General features: G+C 41.4%; 2 protein-coding genes across 3 annotated transcripts in view; one reads left to right on the forward strand and one right to left on the reverse strand.

The window, feature by feature from the left end:
- sh3bp5b (SH3-domain binding protein 5b (BTK-associated)) overlaps positions 1-4,627 on the forward strand; it is a 38,717-nt gene extending 34,090 nt beyond the window's left edge. The window contains exons 8-9 of the mRNA XM_083918191.1: positions 1,179-1,529; positions 3,920-4,627. Of these exons, the coding sequence (XP_083774317.1) occupies positions 1,179-1,529; positions 3,920-4,140 (572 nt within the window). The 3' untranslated portion in view covers positions 4,141-4,627. The remainder of the gene's footprint in view (positions 1-1,178; positions 1,530-3,919) is intronic.
- Positions 4,628-7,087: 2,460 nt separating this feature from the next.
- Positions 7,088-19,803, reverse strand: LOC310950396 (large proline-rich protein BAG6-like). Of its 2 annotated transcripts, XM_083918187.1 has the most exons (25): positions 19,707-19,803; positions 18,438-18,525; positions 18,218-18,335; positions 17,782-17,996; positions 17,536-17,607; positions 17,330-17,452; positions 16,962-17,227; positions 16,447-16,579; positions 15,587-15,787; positions 15,292-15,502; positions 14,979-15,029; positions 14,377-14,741; positions 14,220-14,292; positions 13,754-14,076; positions 12,798-13,062; positions 12,459-12,628; positions 12,194-12,247; positions 11,023-11,131; positions 10,691-10,815; positions 9,820-9,954; positions 9,458-9,514; positions 9,126-9,350; positions 8,548-8,655; positions 8,128-8,274; positions 7,088-7,640 (listed from the first exon to the last, which is right to left on the reverse strand). In XM_083918187.1, the coding sequence occupies exons 2-25, from the start codon at positions 18,516-18,518 to the stop codon at positions 7,545-7,547; spliced, it is 3,723 nt and encodes a 1,240-aa protein (XP_083774313.1). In that variant the 5' UTR covers positions 18,519-18,525; positions 19,707-19,803; the 3' UTR covers positions 7,088-7,544. The 2 variants fall into 2 exon arrangements, with proteins under 2 accessions (XP_083774313.1, XP_083774314.1); XM_083918188.1 differs by lacking the exons at positions 17,782-17,996; positions 18,218-18,335; positions 18,438-18,525; positions 19,707-19,803 and having other exon boundaries at positions 15,587-15,707.
- Between the last annotated feature and the right edge of the window lie 301 nt (positions 19,804-20,104).

Consider the following 20,104-nt stretch of genomic DNA (forward strand, 5'->3'; position numbering starts at 1 on the left):
AACAAACGTGTCCCACTGCAGCTTTAATTTTGCGATATCAGGAAGCTACGTAGCACGCACACGGAGACAGGGAGGTGACGGCAGCGCGTAGATCGAGTAACCCCTCCCACTCCTGGTAGAATACAGGGATCTCCTGAAGTGAGACCGTTTTACCCCACGTCCCCACATCAAACTTAGACCATGACTTTCCTTAACAACTGCATTTATTAACCAATGACAAAGAGCACAGCAAAGAAATAAATTTGAAATGCATAAGACATGTTTTCATTTCATTTTTGTTGCCACTGTGCTGCTCATGGAGGAATTGTTGGGTCTCTGTAAATCATAAATGTGGTCTAGACCTACTTTATATGTTTATACCTAAAGTGTCTTGCGATGTCTTTGTTGTGATTCGGCACTGTAAATAAATTAAATAATGTAAATAAATTAAATAATGTAAATAAATTAAATAATGTAAATAACATTAAATTGGATTAATCTTCTGCACTGATGATGATTCAACGAAGAAGAGCTGCAGAGCGTTTGAAGGAAAATGAAATGGAAACGTGCCCTCGGCGTCAGCGTTGGCCTCGACCCCCGGGATACACGGGGGGGGGGGGCGTTTCCATGGTAACGGCAGAGCGGTGGAGGCTGTGATTACAAGTTAACCTTAATGCTGCTGTGGCTGAACAGAACAACACACACTGGCGGTGCGTTCGTGTGCTTTGATTTATGTCGGGGAAAATGAAACGCCTCCGCCGGGAGGGATGTGACGGTTTCTCTCTTCTATTTATATCTCCACATACTCACACCTTCATTCTGTTCTTCTCCACATCTTCCCCTCTTCTTTCTTCCTTCATTATCCCCTCATCCCTCTTTCTTCATCTTTCTGTCCCCTCGTCCCTTTCTCCTTTGTTCCTCTCTTCCTTTAATCTATTGTTTTTATACTTTGTACTTTACTTTAACCATCCTCCTCTCTTCTTTTCTCATATTCCCTCCACCCCTTTCTACCTTCTTCCTTCCTTCTTTCATCACTCCATCTTCCCCTTATTGTTTCCTTTTGTCGTCCTCACTCTCTTTGTTCATCCTCTTTTCACTCATCTTCCCTTTCTCCTCCCTCCCTTCATTTTCCCTTTCCTTCTCATTGCTCTTTGTCCCCCTTTCCTTTCTTCTTTTCCATCTTTCCCCTCTTCCCGCAGTGGCGTCCGTGTGTTTCGACGACGACGTTTGCGGCGGCAGCAGCGTCATGTCGGAGGAAGACTCTGAGACTCGCTCCACCTGCAGCCTGGGTTCGTCTCCCAGCAGCCCTCAGGAGCTCCTGTCGCCCTGCCCCTTCGCCAGCTCCTCCTCTTCCTCCTGCACGTCCTCCTCCGCCTCTCCGTCACCCACTCCCTCCTCCTCCTCCTCCTCCCCGTCTCCCGTATCCAGGCCCTGCAGTCTGGACCTCCCCAGCACCGTGTCTCTGTCCGACTTCGGCCTCATCTCGCCGGTGCTCGGGCCTCGCAGCGAGTGCAGCGGAGCGTCGTCACCAGAATGCGACCTGGAGAGAGGTGGGTGATGGGAGTGTGTGGGTCTGTGTGTGCGACACACTATACTGACTTTTTTCTTCATTTTTGGACATACTATACTGACTTTTTTCTTCATTTTTGGACATACTATACTGACTTTTTTCTTCATTTTTGGACATACTATACTGACTTTTTTCTTCAATTTTCAACATACTATACTGACTTTTTTTCTTCATTTTTGGACATACTTTACTGACTTTTTTTCTTCATTTTTGGACATACTAGACTGACTTTTTTCTTCATTTTTCGACATACTAAACTGACTTTTTTCTTCATTTTTCGACATACTATACTGACTTTTTTCTTCATTTTTTGACACACTATACTGACTTTTTTCTTCATTTTTGGACATACTATACTGACTTTTTTCTTCATTTTTGGACATACTATACTGACTTTTTTCTTCAATTTTCAACATACTATGCTGACTTTTTTTCTTCATTTTTGGACATACTTTACTGACTTTTTTTCTTCATTTTTGGACATACTAGACTGACTTTTTTCTTCAATTTTCAACATACTTTACTGACTTTTTTCTTCATTTTTGGACACACTATACTGACTTTTTTCTTCATTTTTCGACACTCTACACTGACTTTTTTCTTCATTTTTCGACATACTATACTGACTTTTTTCTTCATTTTTCGACATACTTTACTGACTTTTTTCTTCATTTTTGGACATACTATACTGACTTTTTTCTTTATTTTTCGACACACTATACTGACTTTTTCTTCATTTTTGGACACACTATACTGACTTTTTTCTTCATTTTTGGACATACTATACTGACTTTTTTTCTTCATTTTTCGACACACTATACTGACATTTTTTCTTCATTTTTTGACATACTATACTGACTTTTTTCTTCATTTTTGGACATACTATACTGACTTTTTTCTTCATTTTTCGAACTTACTATACTGACTTTTTCTTCATTTTTGGACATAATATACTGACTTTTTTCTTCATTTTTGGATACACTATACTGACTTTTTTCTTCATTTTTCGACGTACTATACTGACTTTTTTCTTCATTTTTCGACATACTAAACTGACTTTTTTCTTTATTTTTCGACATACTATACTGACTTTTTTCTTCATTTTTGGACATACTAGACTGACTTTTTTCTTCATTTTTCGACACACTATACTGACTTTTTTCTTCATTTTTCGACACACTAAACTGACTTTTTTCTTCATTTTTCGACATACTATACTGACTTTTTTCTTCATTTTTGGACATACTATACTGACTTTTTTTCTTCATTTTTCACATACTATACTAACTTTATTCTTCATTTTTCAACACACTATACTGACTTTTTTTCTTCATTTTCGACATACTAAACTGACTTTTTTCTTCATTTTTGGACACACTATACTGACTTTTTTCTTCATTTTTCGACATACTATACTGACTTTTTTTCTTCATTTTTCGACATACTATACTGACTTTTTTTCTTCATTTTTCGACATACTATACTGACTTTTTTCTTCATTTTTGGACACACTATACTGACTTTTTTCTTCATTTTTGGACATACTATACTGACTTTATTCTTCATTTTTCGACACACTATACTGACTTTTTTCTTCATTTTTCGACATACTATACTGACTTTTTTCTTCATTTTTGGACACACTATACTGACTTTTTTCTTCATTTTTGGACATACTATACTGACTTTTTTCTTCATTTTTCGACACACTATACTGACTTTTTTCTTCATTTTTCGACATACTATACTGACTTTTTTCTTCATTTTTGGACATACTATACTGACTTTTTTCTTCATTTTTCGACACACTATACTGACTTTTTTTCTTCATTTTTCGACATACTATACTGACTTTTTTCTTCATTTTTGGACACACTATACTGACTTTTTTCTTCATTTTTGGACATACTATACTGACTTTATTCTTCATTTTTCGACACACTATACTGACTTTTTTCTTCATTTTTCGACATACTATACTGACTTTTTTCTTCATTTTTGGACACACTATACTGACTTTTTTCTTCATTTTTGGACATACTATACTGACTTTTTTCTTCATTTTTCGACACACTATACTGACTTTTTTCTTCATTTTTCGACATACTATACTGACTTTTTTCTTCATTTTTGGACATACTATACTGACTTTTTTCTTCATTTTTCGAACTTACTATACTGACTTTTTCTTCATTTTTGGACACACTATACTGACTTTTTCTTCATTTTTGGACACATTATCAATGCTCAATTGGTTTTATTCTCAGTGTCTGAAAGACAGAACTTAAAAAGCTTAAAAACTTCAGTCTTTAATTATTAATGAAAAAAAAGAAAACCTTGACCATTGACTGACCTTCTCCTGTGCTGCAGGCGACCGGGCAGAAGGTGCAGAGGGGCGTCTGGACAACGCTCCAGCCTCCAACAACAACAGCAGCAGCTCTACGTCCAGCATCAAGAAGAGCTTCAGCCTGGAGGCACGCTTCAGCTTCCTGAACCTGCGCCGCCCCCGAACCGACAATGCCAAAAACACAAACAACTGTTCCCAGAAGGCCGAGGCCGGGCAGACCGTGGTCTTGGTCAAAGGAGTCTAAGGATTAAAAAAAAAGAGAGAACTTGTTGGATGGATTTTAACCCAAACTTGCTGATAAACTGGGCTGTTTATAAGCCACCTGCCACAACTGCACTCCATGTAGGAACTCCACAGTCAGAGAGAGATGTTGAATGTCATAGTTGGTGTATTCTGTATAAAGTTTCCTGTACTTCATTGCAGCGTTGTTTCTCCCATTTCCTTCATGAAGGACACTGCACCTTTGAACTCACTCATGTCTGAGAAGAAAAAGAGCACTGTTGTGTTGAAATTGTGTCGGGAAAACGGTGGTGGAAGAAAAAGTGGTGTTCATGTTCATGATGATGATGATTTGTGTTTTTTTTTTTAACTAATAGCTGAGAAAGCGTTTGTCACAAAAGAAAAAGTACATTTGCTGCCGAAGTGCGACCTTTGACCTGTCAATTATTATGAAAAGTATTAAACATTTGGTATAACCGAACTTATTACTGTTAAATGGCACTTGGCATGCTGTAAACCATGCAGAGGTGAAGTTAATGGAAATAAAGTCACATGTGAAGATGTTCAATAAATAACTAGTGTCTTGAATCTTCTGTATGCTCCTGGATTTGATATTTAACTGTTGTAGTGTTTTGGGAAAAATGCCCAAAAAAGTCATGTTGAAAAAGAAGAATTAGTCCTGCAACGGGGACATTTGATTTCTTCACTCTATTATTTTTAATCGTGTTACACACACAGGCCTGAAATACACACACATGACTTATACATGCAATTAACGAAGAGATGTCAGAGCAAGGGTTGCCAGTGATCAGCACCCTGAGCAGTTTGGAGTTCAGTGCCTTGCTCCCACAAGGATTTGAACCAGCAACCTTGTGGTTCTCAGCCCTGTCACCTATGGACTGAGCTACTGCTGCCCCAAAAGTGAAGAAATGTCAAAATATAATATATCCAAAAAATGAAATCAGTCATGGCATAATTTGTTGAAAAAAGTCAGGAAAAGTCATAAAAAGTGTGCCCTAAAAATAAAGTGAAAGTCAAAAAGTGAAAATATAATGTGTCCAAAAAATGCTTAAATCCGTCATAGAGAGCCGAACTAAACCAGTGTCTCGAACTTCTATATGTTCCTGGATTTGATATTCAACTGTTATAGCACAGCATATCTAAAAAGTCAGAGAGAAGTGTGTCGAATAAAATGTCAAAAAAAAATCGTAGTATGTTGAAAAAGTCAAGAAATGTCAAAATATAAGATGTCCAAAAATGCTTAAATCAGTCCTGGCATCATTTGTTTAAAAAAGTCGTGGAAAAGTCATAAAAGTGTCCTAAAAATAAGCATAAAGATGAAATTATAGTGTCAAAAAGTGAAAATATAAGATGTCCAAAAAATGCTTAAATCATAGGAGAGCCTGTCTAAAGCTGGGAAGAAAAGTCATAGTATTTATTTAAAAAAATACTACTACCCTGTCTGGGTCGCGGGGGGCTGGAGCCGATCCCAGCTGACATCGGGCGTGAGGCGGGGTCCACCCTGGACAGGACGCCAGTCTATCACAGGGCACATAGAGACGGAGAGAGACAGACAACCATTCACACCTACGGGTGATTTAGAGTCATCAATGAACCGAACACCTGCACGTCTTTAGACTGTGGGAGGAAACCGGAGAACCCGGAGAAAACCCACGCAGACACGGGGACAACATGTAAACTCCACACAGAAGGGCCCCAGCCGGGATGCGAACCCGGAACCTTCTCGCTGTGAGGCGACCGTATTCTTGTTTATGCATCTAAACTCATGTAAGTGTGTTATAATAATGATTCATGTGTTGGACACAGGTGCTACATATGACAGAAAGAGAGGACTGCTGATATTAAACCCTAATAAAATCCATATCGGTTCGATAAAAGCTTAATTGTTGTAACTTATCTTGGAAAAATCTCTCCCCCAGCCCATCCGCGACTCTCCATCACTCACAACATTTAAATCCCGTTTAAAAACCTTCCTTTTCTCACAAGCCTACAACCTCCCCTACCCATAACTACATTCACTCCTGGCCTCTCCCCCCGCACTGCTCTCCAATCCATCCCCCCACCTCTATTGTTGTACCTGTTTCTGGCTACTTGTCTGTATCACCATTACCCCATGCCCCCTTCGCCTTGTTTCCCTGTCATCCTTGTCATCCTTTTCTCCTGTTGTTTATCGTCTGTATATTACCTGTCCTACTCTGTAAGCGACTTTGGGTCTCTGAAAAGCGCTATATAAAATAAATGAATTATTATTATTATTATTATTATTAAAAATGAAAGTTTTTATTAATGCTAACAGCAGAAATATGATCACTTCATAAACGGAGATGATTCTTCACAAACATATTTGAACCGTCTGCAGCTGTGCAGCTCCCACAGACACGATCCTGTTTTTACATTGTGTAAAACTCCCAAACAAAACATTTGGATCCATTTTAAAGTGTAGCTAATAAAGAGATGTCTCCATTTCTTATGGTAGAAATAACATTTGAGCGCTCTCTGGTGGACGAACAGCAACAGCGTTCACCAGCTGGTAGTTTTGTAGTGGTGGAAAGTTATAAAGGAGTAATAAAGTAATAATTATAGGTATAATTTTGAGGCACATTTACCATTTCATACTGAATTTCAGAGGGAGATATTTTACTTTTTATTACATTATTTGATAAATGTTACTTTACATATCCAGACAAAATATTATCAACAATTAAACTGTATCAGCTTGAGCCAATCAGCAGCGTATTCATTACAATTAGCACCTCCGTGATCAGCTGCAACATTAATGCATCAATAATTACAAACATATACATGAATAAATATTCTGCAATGTGAAAAATGAGTAAGTTTAGTATATTTTGGCAATACTTACGTGGGTAAATGATAAGTGCTTCTTCTACCATCAGATACGGTTTATACTATAACACGTCCACAGCAGATAACACTCAGATTAAAAGGAGGACTCTTGTATCAAGATTTTTTATTACGCTTACTGTACATTCATGCACCAAACAGCATGTTCATCACATGAAAGTATAGAGTATTGACAGGAAGGCTAAAGTCCACTAAATAAGAAGAATTCAGGCTCCATGTTAACGAAACAAACACGAGGATATGAGGGCAAAGAAAACAACAACATACAGACGTACAGGTGTATCCAGATTAAGTCAGACTTCATAAAGGGACGTTCTCTCAGCAAGAGTTGGACCAAAACAAACATGGAGAAATAAATAGGCACTGGGAGAAGTAGTCACATTAGCATGGGGCGATTAGTCGAGAGAGCTGCTGACTGCTTAAAAAGGCGTCAGACGGCTCTGGAGGGTGAAGCTGCGTTGAGTGGTAGTCAAATAAGGATCCGAGAAATAATAAAGATGGAAACGGGGAGAGACTCGCAGGTTTCTGATCAGTTGGACTGGATTAAGAGTCTGAGGAGAAGGCTCTGTGTGCGTTGGGGGATGTCTGAGGGTTGAAATCTGGGTCTTCCCTCACTCGTTTCTTAATGTCTGCTTTAACCTGAAAGGAAAAAGATTTTATTATCATCATCATCATCATCATCATGGTGGGACATACGAGCATTACGTAAGAAGGCGACTTGCGGCCACATTGGGCACGGACACGGAAGCCAGGCTGTTCAACTCTGTTTACAAGGCTTATCTCCATTTTAAACTATTTTCAAGGGATGCAACTAACAAAAACAAATATTTATCAATTATTCTGCCTTTAACTTTAAAAAATAAAAAAAATGTGGTACCTGAAACTGACAATTGAGTCCAAAAATAGCCGCTGCTTATTTTCCGTCCATCAATCACTCAACTTTTTGTTTGAGCTGTAAAAGTATCTCATCTCGTACGAAAATAAAAACAATGCTTAACATACGGGGAACCTGCACTACATTTAAAACTATAAAAACCAGAGGACCAAACTGCTGCCGTCACCAGCCTAAATGATGTGCGGTGTGTCCCTGGTTTGTTCTAATGTACATGCAAGAAGATGTAGTCACCTGTTCTGCATACGCTTCTTTCAGCTCCTGGGTCTCCAGATCCTCCTGTAACCGCTCAGCAGACGTGATGGGCTTCACTCCTGCTGTCCTTGCTGCTTGACTCACAGCATCAGAGAGGGAGAGGAGGCTTCCACCACCCAGTCCTGTCTAAAACACACATACACAAACACCGTAAAGCAGGTAAGGACAAGCCAAACTCGAACATAATAAGTAAAGTTACAATGGATCTAGTCTGGTTAACTGGGTATACAATGCTGGGATGAAGCCTGACATCTGACACTCCACCAGATGTCAGGCCTTCGCTTTTGCTCTCTTGGTTTAAAGAAAAGCAAACAAGCCCAAGCATTTCCCCCTCTCCCAGAAATATAAGCTGGTGGAGCCAGACTCCTGACAATGTGAGACTAGAACTAATCTTTTTACCTTCCTGCGTTTAGCTGGCATGCCGTGCAGATAGGCGTCGGACAGCGGGGGCTGAGCCTTCATCTTCCTCTGGGTCATCATATCACACCTGATGATGGGCACCCACTCCTACAGCACATGCAGGAAGAGAAGCGTTAGCATGAGCATGTTTTCAATGTTAAAAAGCATTCATAACCTTTTTGTGTCACTGTTCCGCTGCTGCATCAACTCAGCAAGGAAATGACTTGGATCAGACCAAAAGTTGAAATGCATTTCTGCATAAAACAATGACTAGTGTTGCCTATGAACCTAACTTTAGGTTCAGTACCAGTGAGAAGATAATTAAAAACAGGCTGAGCGATCTCATTTGTGGCATTATAATTCAAATCAACATCAATGTGTCTTTCCAGAAACAATGTCGTAATTACTCCAGACTTCAGTGAAAGCATTTCTTACAAATATAAAGAAAAAAATGATGCTTATGTAGAGCAACAAGGACACTGTATGTGTGTGAAGCAGCGTGGTGCTACAAAAGAGCATGTGTAATCATGAAAACAAATAAAAGATCAATACAACAGTAAAACGGAGTGTGCTCTTACAGGTGGAACGGCAGCCGCCCAGGCCTCTGACTCTCGAGCGGACTCCTCACGCCCTCCCTCAGCTCCTGCCGCTGCCATGTCGCCACCTAATGGTGCGGCTCCTCCCGTGGCTCCCAGGTCTCCTGGCAACACCCTTGTTTCCCGTGGCGACGCCCTTGTGTCGTGTGACACCGACATGGCCTCCTCTGCTGTGGTGGCTGCAGCCGGTGACAGGGTGTCGCCAATCTTTGGAAGTGGAGAACAACGAAATGAGGCGGCTCAAAGACGGAGCGGTGCATAAAAAGTCGAGCTGAGTTCATCTGAAGAGGACATTAGAGATACGCCGTGCTTACCGTTGCACTTTGTGCTCGTTCGGGCTCTTGTGTGCCAGCTGCAGAAGACTGATCTCTCTGTGAAAGAATGTCATTTAATATTTATTAGCCATTTCAGACGTGCTGTCCAAAGTAACAGGATATGCGACAGCCATCAGATAAGAGGGACTGCTTCTTTCTCTGCGTGCAAGACGTTACAGGTGCATTCTGCTCTGCATGAAAAATGTAAAATTCAGACAATAAAAAGTGAAATCTACTGTTATGTAGACAAAATGGGGTAAACAAATTCAAGTGTAACTGAGAAACTACATCATGTAAATGAGGCTTGCGGGTTTGATCCATCCATAAATGTAAAAGAAAAGGGCATGCAGTTGTTCTGTTACCTGTGTGTGAACTATGTAGTTCTGGATCTGCTCCTGTGTGATGGGGAGGTGCTCCAGAATCACCTGCAGCCTCATTGTCATCATGCTGGTCATCCAGTTGACCAGGCTGGGGCTGATGTCACTGGACATCCGCCGCTGGAACGAGACAAAAGAATACTTTTATTTAACAGGTACAACAGATGTTTCTTCTCTACTTTGTCTTTCTTCTTTTTGAATTGTTAAAGTTTCGTAGTTTTTGTTTTATCTTCTTGTTATTTATGTCCTAGCATCACAAAAACTTTTAAAGGACGGTGAGTAGAGATGACATCATGCTGCAAAATACTGTAGCTGTCAACTTAAGTTCAACTATAACATGACACTTTTGAAATCTTGTGCAATTGTCTGTACAAAAGTTTTAACAAATAACTCACTATTAGTTTTTTCTTTTTTTCTTCTGTACCAGCACCACATGATTTAAAATATGACCATCAATCTAAATCTGGAACATGTGTGAAAAGAAGGCTACGAAGTGGATTTAAGCAGGACAGGAGAAATAAACAGTGACTGCGTAAACAGCTGCAAGGTAAAGGCAGTATACGCCAAATCAGATGTTTTGTTTTTAGAGGGCAAACTTGTGACCAAAACAAAGCTCCACAGGCTTCACTTGCTGCAATGTTTGCAAGCTAGTCAGGAAAAATAATCCCCCTGCCACAAGCACTCAAAAGCGCTGCATCGATCAGCATCGATGCCTACTGCAAAATAACATTAGTTTGCATTTTCACAAAGCACCACACTAGACATCCTTTGCCTAACATGCTGAATTGAGTTTCATCTGGAGCCTACAGCCTACTGGAAAGAGAGGGAGTGAGTTAGTGAGAGATCGTATACTGACTATCCGGTGGTTGATGACTGCAGTGAGGGCTCTCTGGTCTCCTCTCAGGCAGTGCAGGTTCAGGGCAAGACACTCAAACAATGCCTGGTTGCACATCTGTAGCAGCTGAGGCCCAAATGAGTCATCTGGATGAGAAAAATGTTGATATTAGCAAACAGACAACAATAAACGTCCTACAGAGACTTACATTTTTACTCTTTGCCTAACAGAAGAATTCCTGATAAATGATCCAAATATGATTACATCTCGTGCTGCCACCTACATTTACTCTACATCCACGCACAAACCCTCACAGAGACCAAATGACTTATGCGGTTGTTCTTAAAGTTTACCTGTGCAGCGCAGAATATGTGTGGCGATGTGCATCAGCTGCTGTCTGAAGAAGGACATGTTGGTCTGAGTGACGTCGACGCCCTCCAACACTGTGACTGAGGACTCTCTCTGCGGGAGTCGAATAAAGAGGTGTTGTCATTACATTTACAAACTACACAGGGAGCAACAGGTGAGTAAACCAAACTAAACACGCTTTAGAATTTCATCTGTAGGGAAGAAATATAATAATGTCCGAATAATGAATTATGTCATTTGATTAGGGCCGTCTCCATCAACTCAGGGGGTTTGTCTTCATAAACCTTCATCAATGCACCTCACTTACAAATATAAGAAACATTTTATTCACTCCTTCCAGCTCACATTCAGAGCCGAGGTCTCACACTAAACTACATTATTTTCATGAACAATGTTTATGTTCATTACCTTCACTGTAAAAAAAAAATCAGATTTCCAGACAGTCGAAAAGAGAAACGGACCAAATGCGAGTTGACTCGGGGCTTCCCTACATTTACCGTATTTTCCGCACTAGAAGGCGCACCACATTATAAGGCGCACCTTCAATGAACGGCTTATTTTGAAACTTTTTTCATATATAAGGCGCACCACATTATAAGGCGCATAGAACAGATGCTACAGTCGAGGCTGGGGTCACATTCTGCATCCATTAAATGAAGCTGCGCTAAAGGGAATGTCAACAACACAGTCAGGGGAGGTCGTCTTGTTGCTTCCCCCACTTCCGCACCATTGATTCATTCATGTTAAACTCTTTGGCTGCTGCTCTATTCCCGTGTTCTACTGCGTGACTAATCGCCTTGAGTTTAAACTCTGCGTCGTAAGCGTGTCTCTTAACAGGAGCCATTTTGGGCTCTTTACACAAACACACAAATGGAAATGAAACGGCACGCTTCGCGCAGTCGTATATCTCAACATGCACCGCACGTTACTTCTTCTACGGGGGAAAATAGAGTCGGCGGCTGCTCACCGTAGTTGCGAGACCTGTTGTGGCTAAATATTGGTCCATATATAAGGCGCACCGGATTATAAGGCGCACTGTCGGCTTTTGAGAAATTTGAAGGTTTTTAGGTGCAACTTATAGTGCGGAAAATACGGTAATCATATACTTTTTTTTTATCAGTGATAGTAGAGGAGGAGTGGACATCAAGTACTTACAAAGCTCTCACTGATATACTCCTCCAGTTCGTTGACAAGACTGTCAGCCGCAGCCTGGAGGATGGAAACAGAGAACATGAGGAAACAAACGTCACAGAGGGTGAAGAAGACAAAACTCCATCAGTTATTTATCAGTTACACAAAATGAACAAAAAAGGCAAACCATCAAACATGGGACCAAAAATGAAAAGTAGCATTAAAAGATCTGAGATAAACTTTTTAAAGCAAAACAGATATTCTGATCCAGCTGGTGAGTGGTACTGACAGCAATGTTCTCATCGGTGGGCTCTCTGCCGTTGAGGTAGTTCTGGGTGAAGAACTGGGACAGTTGAGGCTGGATGCGGCCGAGGGGCTCGTGGTGACCATGAAGCAGCATCACCAGGTCGGACATGGTGAACGTCTGGCACACCAACATCAGCAGCTCTCCAAAAAACCCTGGGAATCACAGTTTAAAAAACAAAAGAGAGAGAGAGATTACATTTAAAATAACATAATGCAAAGTGGTGAAATGTAGCTCTAACATTTTATGATGTGCTCTTTGACTGAGAAACATCATGATCTGTTACCCTCAGCTGCTGTCAACATGTTATATTTGAATCTTTACCGGTAGGATCCTCAGGACTGATGAAAATGTTAGTGGCCTGGGACAGCCTCTGCATGAACTGGGCAATGCTCTCTGTGTCGTTCTGGACCTGGCCCAGAGAGCCCATCATGGTGCTCAGGACGCCACGGACGATGCCCGTGAACAGCTCCGGGTTGAGGGCTTCGGCTCCGGCTCCAGCGGGAGGGTTGGGTGTGGGGTTGGGTCCCGCAGCAGGAGCAGTAGTGGTACCAGAGGGAGGTGGGGGTGGAGAGAAGATGGGTTGGGCCTAGAAAAGAAGGTTTATTTTGATTTACTTGAAACGCAGTGATTTCTTTAAATGGAAGGCACTACATGGATAACACAGTAACTGACTCACTGTCAGCACATCTGCCCTCTAGTGGGCCATTAGGAAACATGGTGAGGAAGGGTGCACTAACAACTACTAAATGTTTCTTTACTAGTGCAGACACGATGTACAGTATATTAATATATAATGGGGTTTCTACAAAACCATTTTTTCCATTTAACAAATGACACATTTTTTCATGTTCAAATAAAAATACAAGCAGTCAATTAAGAACAAAATAAAGTCACAAATTGGCTAAATTATTATTTCAAAAGAGCATAAATGGGGGGGGGGGTGTATTCCACGCCAGCCTTTGGTACTTGACAGATATTAGATTAGAATGAAAAAGAACCTGTTATTCTGATTTCAGGTGATATTCATCAGCACCAACTAGTTGTATGACTTAAGGTTACAGTGTCTCCAACAAATAAATAAATATAGTTATGTACATTATTATTAGATCTGCCTCAATTTGAAAGCACTTGTTCAAGCGATTTCCTAAAATGGACATTTTGTACTGACAAGACTCCTTTCACATGATCTGTGTGCCGTAATACCAGAGTACAGAATGATATGCAAATTATATACAAAGTCTGTAAAGTGCACTCAAGTTGAGCATTTAAACACTGACCTGCTGCATGAATTCACTCACTCCCTGGATGAAGGCTGGAACACCAGATGTGGTGACGGTAATAGAAGGGGCCCCTACAGGACCCACACCGGCCCCCAGGAGAGACCCCAGGAGCTGGCTGAGGTCTGGGGGCATCTCCTGGGACTGGGGCATACTGGTGGTCTCAGATTGGCTCGGACTAGTATTGTTCGCGGTAGGCGGAGGAGTTGGACCCGAGTTGGAGAAAGAAAAGGAGGAGGAGGCTGAGGATGTTTGAGAGGAGGAGGAGAAGGAGGAAGAGGAGGATGTGGATGTGGAGGAGGAGGATGTGACTGTTTGACCAGCTGTAAACAACAAACAAACAAACACATTTAGGTATCACTGATTGACAGCAATTCTTGACCAAACTTTTCCATACTTTAAGCTTTCACTACTAAAGGAAAATGCTGATAATAAAGTCAAAATCCAAATTTAAGAAAGAGCTTACGCATTTGTCCTGGCAGCAAAAGCTGTCCAACCAGTCCACTAATCATCTGGTTGAGAGCAGCAGGGTTGAAAGCCTGTGGAGAAAGATTTTTCAATTTAATTTAATCATGTTGACAATCAGCCACAAAAACAGGAACCAAATCAGAAAACATCCCCACCTGTCCTGGCTGCTGGCCCGGCATGGCAGCCCTCACGTTTATGGTGGTTCCCCGAGTGCCAAAGGCTGGAGGGGGCATGTTGGGTGCAAACGGGGGTCGGGTGAACACAACCCTGGCCTGTGGTTGCGGTCCAGTATGAGGAGGTGGTGGGGGAGCAGTAGGGGTGGTCGTGGGTGTGTTAGGACCCGTAGTGGTAGTTGAGGAGTTGGCTGTGGAGCTGTAGCCAGGTGGTGTGGGCTGTGGTGGGGCTGGTTGGCCAGTGGCAGTGGCAGTAGCAGTAGCAGTGGCAGCGCTAGTAGCTACTGCAGCAGCATATTGGCTGATCTGCTGCATTAGATTCCGCATAAAGTCAGGGGGGAGGGCACCTGAAGGGGGAAACAGAGACCAATGAATTGGAATAGTGTGACTTAGTGTTTTCAGCAGAAACAGGTGTTCAGGTTTCACAAAAAGAATACTTCTGATCTAAACCGATATACAATATTTAATTGGACTTGTCAAAAAGTTAGAAAAAAGAAAAGATGATCTGGACATGTACTGTGGTGTCGCACGACTACTGTTATATAAAATGAAGTGTGCCAAATGTGCTGTTAACTGGCCTTCACCTGGTTGTCCAGGCATTTGCTGTCCAGCTGTAGCAGGGTTTGCACCTGGGCCTGCACATACACACAAAAACAACAACACACAAACAGTTTGAACTTGTTATACAACACTAAATAACTCAGTCCGTATCACTTTCTATCACACAAGTGCTTTTGAACTAACAAGAGTCATCATTCAACAAAAAAATATTGTGAAATTTGAGCCTGTAAATCAGATAAGTTCAGGGTGCATGAGGATGCAGTAATGTGGTATGCCGTCCCACAATGACACACAAACAGCTTTGATTCAATCAGTGGCGGGTAGGGGACAACACACCATCCGTGTTCATCTGCATCATGACCACCGGGACTGCCTGGTGGCTGATCCTGATGACACGGGGGCCAGCCTGTCCCGGTCCAGCCTGCTGATTGGAGGGGGAAGACTGTGGGGGGGAGGTCTGTCCCTGACCTGCCTGCTCCGCCTGGCTGGCTGACTGGGTGGGCGGGGCTTGTCCCTCTGTGCCGTTAGCCGCAGCACCCAGGTTCATCTGTGGGTGAAGGTGTAAGCAGAGTAACTGATTACATGATGACAGGTTCATAGTAATAACTCAAATGTGCTTGCATTCACTTACCTGCACTGGGATGTGGTGGTGCACGGTTCCAGGCAGAGTGACAGGGGAGGTATAGTGGGAAAACGGCCGGACCACATGCAGGTGGCGGGGCACAGGGCTCATGAGGTTCAAGCGCAGGTCACTGAGGGCCACAAGGGCGTTACCAAGGAGACGGAGACACTCAAACGTCAGGATGAGAGTGCGCTGGTCGTCCTCTCGCTCCTGAGGCAGAAAAGAAACCATCTTGGGCAACTTCTTCAATGACAACTATATAATCTATGCTAAATACACAGTTCAACATTTTGGGTTAATGATTATTCACTTTCTTGGTGAGAGTTTGATGAGGGGAGACTTGTGTCGGTAGGGAAAATATGAAGCTACCACCAATAACCGGCTAACTAGCGACACACAAAGACTAGAAACTGAGGGAAACGCCTAGCCTGGCTCTGTCCAACGATAAAATGTACTAAACCTCACAAATTGACACATTAATCCCCACAAAAAACGAAGTGTGAAAACAATAATTTGCTGTTTAACAGGAGTTTGTGTATATCTTGCTTAGAAACAGCAGAGACTCAAAGAAATCTGAATCTTTCCCTTTCAAAATCTGTCACGCTGCTTATTTATTCCACACATGCTTTTGGTCCTTCTGGATCATTTAATTGTTTGACAGAAACAATGTAGGACATAAATCAGGTGATAATATAAATAGTGATTTTATATTTAAGTCGAAGCTTCCCCTGAACCCCGAAACTAAACACCTGATGATGTGATCTTAGAATTTTTGAATATGGATATTTCAGACTCTTAATAAAAATGATATTTTTCAGAAATATACTAAAGATCACCAGTGAATGATTATTTGGCTGGTTGCTTCCTACTGTATTATTGTTGTATTCTGCAGTGGTGGCTGTCTCCAGGATAGTGTGAGCTCTCTGAATGAAGGGCTGCAGTCTCTCCTCCACCCTCCGCAGCTCTGACAACATCTCCGCCAACTCAGCTGGGCTGGGGTGACTAGGGGAAGGAAAGAGGCCATAACCGATTACAACCAAACAAAACAAATGTTCACAAAACTGTGGTACAGAGATAAAGCATTACTATACGGACAGAAAGAAACTACATAGATATATATAAACTATATGTGACTATACAGAGAAAGATGCAACTGACAGTAGAATATATGTATCAATTTACAAGTTAGTTTCAATATGATATTCCAGTATGAGAGGAAATGACTCCTGATGTTGCCCCTATGATCGGCTTTATGTTTGCAAAGTTAAGATCTCTTTTCAAATTTGCCCGACTTAAAAAGGTTTGGAGTTTAACAATAAAATAAAATCACAAGTATGTGACATAAGTAACAATCGCAGTCACTGAGAGAGAGCAGATGTCTCACTGGGGTCCAGGTTGGGGTGTTGGTCCCTCAGATTGTGCTGAAGAGGTGGGTGGAGGTGGGGGAGTTGTTGGAGGTGGGGAAGTGTCCATGGGCTGGGCAGAGGGAGAGGGAGTTGAGGTGGTAGATGAGGATGAGGGAGGAGGGGGAGCAGCAGCAGCACCAGCACCAGCACCAGCACCAGCAGCAGCACCAGCAGCAGCACCAGCAGCAGCACCAGCAGCAGCAGAAGTGGTCTCTGCTTGGGTGGACGAGTCGCTCGGCTGACCCTAAAAGAAGACACAAGACAGCGGGCACATTTGTTACTCATAAAAAGGCGGCAATTTCTCTGGAGCTTTGTTACTCAAGTTATGTGAACGTTGAGCTCTCACCTCCATCCTGTGGATAACATCACTGATGTCCCTCAGCAGGTTCTCAGCCAGAACCAGCCGCAGCCTCGGCCCGCTCTGCACTGGCTGGTCCATATCAATGTGCACATTCACAGACCCATTGCTCTAAAATAGAAAAAAAAAAGTGAAAATCAACAAACCACAGGGTAATCTTATGTGGGATTGTACACTATCAGCAGCCATCTTACCGCAGTGCTGGTTGTAACTCTGGCATTCCTGGCATTCTCTCCCATACCAGACACCATCTGCTGAACTGACATCTAAACAAGAACAACAACAGAGGTAATGCACCTTTGGGAACGGCTTTATACAACTTTTTTTCACACACTCAGCGGTACTCCCCAATACCTGTGAAGGGACTTTGATGTATGAAGTCAGTGGAAATCCCCTTTAATACACTAAACAGCCTTATACAAATCACAAAGCAGACCTACCTGTATCTGCTGGGGGTCCATGATGTTGACAGGGAGGTTGAAGGTGCCAAGCATTACGTAGCTGTTAGCGTTGCGATCATGTGGAGGCACTTGTGATGTTCCCTGGGAGGACGAGGAGGGTCCACTGTCAGCTGAAGTGCCTCCTGACCCTGAGCCAGGCTGAGAGGGTGGAGGGGGTGCCCGTTCCACAAGATGTATCACCTTACCATCCACATCTGGGACAGAAAAAAACAGCAAAACTCTAATCCATGAATTCTTACTGACTCAATGTGTGTAATTCAAATGTTAAAAAATCAATGTGCAAATAATAATTATATAGGAAAAACTTTTTTTTATGAAAATGCGCTCGTATTACAAAATAGCAAAACAGGGAGGAGCACAAAAACACTATAAAATCGAGTTCCGCATTGCTGTAATTGACCCTTTGATTACTTACTGTAGTCTGCCAGAGTCCTCTCATCCTGTAAGACTCTGCCCTGGTAGATCAGCCTCTGTTTGTCCACAGGGATGCCCACAGAAGGGGCAATGTGCTCCTTGAAGTCTTTCACTGTCAACTAAACAGAATATGGAAAAGACATGACGCAGACTTACACAAAGGATGACTGAAAATGAGAATTCACTCACACAGAGTTTGCAGTAGGAACCGAAGAATTTACCTGAGCACCAACAGTGTAGGTTCTGCTTTGGGAGTCTAGTGTTTTGACGGTCACCTCTATCTCTGCAGTTTGTTCCTCCATGGTGTTCCTGTATCATAAAATGAATAATAATGACTTTCAGCTGGTATTCATTTATTTACACTTTTGATAAGAATCCCTTAGATCTGTTTTCAAAGAATTGTATTTTTTTTCCCACTATTATATGTACCTATTATTATTCACAATTTTGAATTAATTTATATTTTGAATACTAAAATATATCAATAATTTATCATTTTTTATTAAATTAAATAAAGGTGCAAGAAATTATAGTATATCTGATAGACATATATGATAATTAAATTGTATTTTGTAATCTATTTTAATTAGAAAGTTGACTTCTTTCAAATCTGTACTGATGTGAGAATGTTTAGTTATCGACATCTGAATTTCTCCAATTGGGGAGTACTTCTATCCATCAAAAACGGCAATGATAATAACAACAACAACAACAACAGCAACAACAAAAAACAACAATAACAAAGAAAAAGAGAGATAAAATAAGTGTTTTGACGGAGGAAGCTGTTAACTAATAAATTATGAAGAAAGGGTGGGATTAAATAACTGTATACTTCTTCCCACTCCTTTTAGGAAATGTCAAAAAAAGAAGCAAGTGTTTGTTATTCATGTGCTATACTTTTTAGTTGTGAAATATTAATTACAGTTTTATTTTAGATGTTTACAAATAAAATTTAAATCAAATCATCATTACTTGATTGGCTGAAGGCAAGCAAAAGACTTAATTTGCTTCCTTAACGCCAGAAACAAGTACAAATATAGCAACAGGAATCAAGGACAAGTGTGTAACTGTAGTTAGCACCAAACCAGAGGAAGCATTAAACCAGAAGAAAGACGCAGAGGCTTAGTTGCTAGGTAGGTTAGCTTGCTCGGTAGCATCATAATGTTACCGTAGATAAGTAACACCATTGTCCGTAACGATAGCCGAGTAAAGTTGGTGTAGGTTAGTTGTATCCTGCTTTAAATGTTAACATTAATTCAACAGTTTGAGTAGTGACATGTTAACGCTAACAGTAATGACGGCTAACGTTAGCCAGCTGCCGTTAGTTAGCATCACCTTGCTGTTAGGATTTAGCTCAACGTTAGCAACAAGGCTAACTTAAGAAGGCTAAGCTAAATGCTAAACACACTAAACATTAGAATACGCGTTTACCAGAGGCGGTGAGATATTTCGATCTTATAAAGACCGTGGTGTTGTTGTTCAACGGTTACCTTGAAAAGTCGCACTATCCTTTCAACTTATCCAGTGTTTGCAGCTGTTTCTTATCTTCAAATAACATGCAAATACGACTTCCTAGTAAAAGCCCCGGTACTCGGAGAAGCTTCCAGGCTGCACGGATGTGACGTCAGGCCGACGGAAGGCTACAAGAAGGAGGATGGGACGCAAGCGGAATTGAACTCAATAACAAAAACAAAAACAAAAACGTATGGGTTCTGTCAAACTAAGGGAGTATATCTGAAATGCCTAAATGATCTAATAGTTTCTGCCAATTTTTTAGTTTTAAGTATTCCATCAAATCAAATCAACCTTTATTTATTTGGCGCTTTTCATACAGAAAAAGAGAAACATCAAATCAAATCAGGAGAAGAAAGTTAAAAGAACCCATCCC

This window comes from Echiichthys vipera, assembly GCF_963691815.1.
Source record: "Echiichthys vipera genome assembly, chromosome: 8".
Taxonomy (NCBI): domain Eukaryota; kingdom Metazoa; phylum Chordata; class Actinopteri; order Perciformes; family Trachinidae; genus Echiichthys; species Echiichthys vipera.